This window comes from Physella acuta, unplaced genomic scaffold (assembly GCF_028476545.2).
Source record: "Physella acuta isolate Inbredline_101_S28 unplaced genomic scaffold, ASM2847654v3 ptg000378l, whole genome shotgun sequence".
NCBI lineage: Eukaryota > Metazoa > Mollusca > Gastropoda > Physidae > Physella > Physella acuta.
Window position 1 is genome coordinate 332,744 of NW_026731897.1, and position 3,495 is coordinate 336,238.

The 3,495-nt window shown below is 40.6% G+C and overlaps 1 protein-coding gene across 1 annotated transcript; it reads right to left on the reverse strand.

Annotated features, from left to right (window-relative positions):
* Window positions 1-907: 907 nt before the first annotated feature.
* Window positions 908-1,468, reverse strand: LOC131941955 (protein LIAT1-like). The gene has a single exon (XM_059301590.1). It carries the CDS (start codon window positions 1,466-1,468, stop codon window positions 908-910), a length of 561 nt encoding a protein of 186 aa, XP_059157573.1.
* Window positions 1,469-3,495: the final 2,027 nt, after the last annotated feature.

Genomic DNA, 3,495 nt, shown 5'->3' on the forward strand with positions numbered 1-3,495 from the left:
GTGGGCCTAACTACTAGTTACAAATCTGATAACGAACGAGAAGCCGAGACGCATTATTGCAGTCTGACGCAACATAGCAGGTGGCTTATTGGGTCGGTCTGATAACAATCTCAAAGCCAACGCGTGCTATTTTGGGAAACGGTACGAGGAGAGTGAGACGGCCTGTCAACTTTGATTGATAGGATGCAGATGTTATTTCACGGACTGTACGCTAGAACTACGCAACTAGTGGTCGGAGACATCGAGTACAAGTATCGATTACGGAGGAATACAAGTACGGAGACGAGTACGGATACAAGGCATAAATAGGAGGGGACGACTGAACTCGCTCTCTTCCGTCGTCGTCGCTCGCTTTAGATCAGTCAGTCTGTGTGACATACTCAAGTTGGTTATATTGTGTTAAGAAGGACAATAGACATGTGGATTCAGTTATATGAAGCCTAGTGAGGACTGTTAGGGGGTCAGTTGATTCAGACTATTATTGTGAAACATTTCTGTTGATTCATTGTGTTATATTGAAGCATTTCTTGATTCATGTAATAAAAGGATCAATAGCGAACCTGCATTTTCGAGTCTTTCTACTGTAGTCGATGTTGTGTAGCATGAGTGGTTCAACTCGTTACAATTGGCGTTGTCGGGCAGGATAGACTCGGGGAAGGTCACATTTGGCGTTGCGAACAGGAAAGATGCAACTAGCCTAGGTCACATATATATATATATATATATATATATATATATATATATATATATATATATATATATATATATATATATATATGGTCCGAGTGAACATTTGTCCTGTGTTTATTTCTTATCGAACTATACATACATGTGTTTTAGATTAACTTTTTAAAATCTTTAGACAATATTCTTTCAATTTATTCCTAGAGCTGTATTCGCTGCACTATTAGGGGCTGGGATTGACTTCACTCTTAATGGGGTCTGGGTGTCCGTTCACTGCGCTAAAGGGATCTGGGTGTCTTTTCACTGAGCTAATGGGATCTGGGTGTCCATTCACTGAGCTAAGGGGGTCTGGGTGTCCATTCACTGAGCTAAGGGGGTCTGGGTGTCCATTCACTGAGCTAGGGGGGTCTGGGTGTCCATTCACTGAGCTAAGGGGGTCTGGGTGTCCATTCACTGAGCTAAGGGGGTCTGGGTGTCCATTCACTGAGCTAAGGGGGTCTGGGTGTCCATTCACTGAGCTAGGGGGGTCTGGGTGTCCATTCACTGAGCTAAGGGGGTCTGGGTGTCCATTCACTGAGCTAAGGGGGTCTGGGTGTCCATTCACTGAGCTAAGGGGGTCTGGGGGTCCATTCACTGAGCTAAGGGGGTCTGGGGGTCCATTCACTGAGCTAAGGGGGTCTGGGTGTCCATTCACTGAGCTAGGGGGGTCTGGGTGTCCATTTACTGTGCTAACACGATCTGAGTGTTTATTTACTGTGCTTGTGGGTTCCTCTTGTCCATTCATGTAAATATAAGGGATATGGGTGCACACTTGATATTCCGTGTCATTGTGTTCTGGTTGTAGTTGACCTCTATCTAATCCAACACTAGCCTTAACCCTCACCTTGATGATCTTACGTAGGGATTACCCGCATCAAAGCTAGACAGGAATTCTATTTTTGACATCCGTACAGGCTAAATTCTTCTGGGGTTCAACAACTTTAAAAAAAATATTATAATCTTCAGATCTAAAGGAACGAAACAAAAACCTTGATTGAGGGTAGAGCATTGTCCTATTCCTCAATATATCTGAGCTTTAAAACAAGGGTCAATTTCACAATAAATTTTGGAGACATTTTTTACCAACTTGTTTTCCTTGATGCACTACTGACCTCCCTTTATTTCCAAAGACTGAAGAGTTCTGTATGTTGATGAGTTACGTAAGTTACTGTTTCTAGAGTTACTTCCCATTCTTGAATATCTTTGATTACATTGTCTATTGCTTTATAGAGTAAAAATATGAAGAGCACCCCGTATCCTAGATGAGCTGGCTCTTCTCAGCTCGCTACCTCTCAACAACGAGGTGTGTTTACAGTTCAGTGTTGCAAATATATATCAAGTATCTCATCTGATCATGCCGACTTAAATTATTCAAACTTTTCACCGCAAGAATAATACGCCACAGAATCGAGACATCTAATTCTAAAACCATCCATTGTAAAGAAAATTCCGTTTATAAATCCAGCGTACAATAGTTTATTTAAACAGAGGTAAAATTAATATCACAATTATAGGCGAATCTCAAGAGAATAAACTTCTGTAAGAAAAGTAAAGATTAATTCAGATATTTTTTTACCTATGCTCGCCTTATCTATCTATCTCACCTGTGTTCAGATAACTTGCACATCACTACCTCACCCTATATTTTTACATACTTTCAACAAGTTCGCAGTTTTACTTGAAGGTTAATTTTACCTGTAATTAGCTCAACAAAATGTGCACCTGATTAGAACAAAAAATCCATCACTTATCCACAATTAGGATTATTGTGTTGATGTTTCACCAGAAAGGTTGGAGCATTTTAAAACTTTTAAAATCTTATTTGTCTTCATTAATTTTTTTTCACTATCTGGTGAGAGGTGAGCTTCTAGTTGTAAAGTTTCAAAAATCAATAATGTTTCTTTCAGACATTTATTCGGGGGCGGGGGGTTACACGTCTAGCCGACCCACCCCCCCCCCACCACCACCATCCCCAAACGAAAAAGAATCTATATAAAAATGCATACCTTTACCTGTGTCCACCCCCCCAGAAAAAAGTCTGAAAGAAACACTGGCAACAAATGTGTTTGCACGTGCAATGTGATTTTCTCAGTAATCACAAGTCGTTTGACTACACAATCGGGTTCTGGACTTATGTGCGTGTGTGAGTGCATATGTGTGGGTGCGCGTGTAGGTGTGTGTCCGCGTGTGTGTGAGTGCAAATGTGTGTGTGCGCATGTCGGTGTGTGTCCACGCGCGTGTGTGTGTGAGTGAATATGTAAATGCGTGTGTACGATTTATATGTAAGTAATCATCAAAAGCTATTCACTCTAATGGGGACTCCCTTAATGTTTCCACTCTGTTGGTGATTCCTTTAACTTTTACAATGTATTGGTGATTCACTTTATTTTTCTGCAGTATTGATGACTCCAAATAATTATCTACTAGCTTAGCGATTTTTTTTTAATCAACACTTATTGTGAGAGAATAATTTTGATAACTATTTCCAGTACAAAATTGTTGACATTTTCTCACCTGGGTATGTGTGTTCATAGCACATATACTCAAGTAAGAAAATATTTTAGGCCCAAAGCAACACACTCAGGTAAGAACGTATTTAAGGCCCGTAGCAACACATACTCAGGTGAGAAAGTATTTCAAGTGTTCTGATTGATGTTGTGGTTGGATCCGAACCACTTGGCTCTTTCTACACCCCAGCCCTACCGTCTATACCACTACACTCTGTCTATAGGCCACACCATCCAGACTTCTGATCATTTGAAACAAAATCAA

Coding starts and splice junctions, on each gene's coding strand:
- LOC131941955 (XM_059301590.1), bottom strand. CDS start 1,468: ATGAATGGACAAGAGGAACCCACAAGCACAGTAAATAAACACTCAGAT.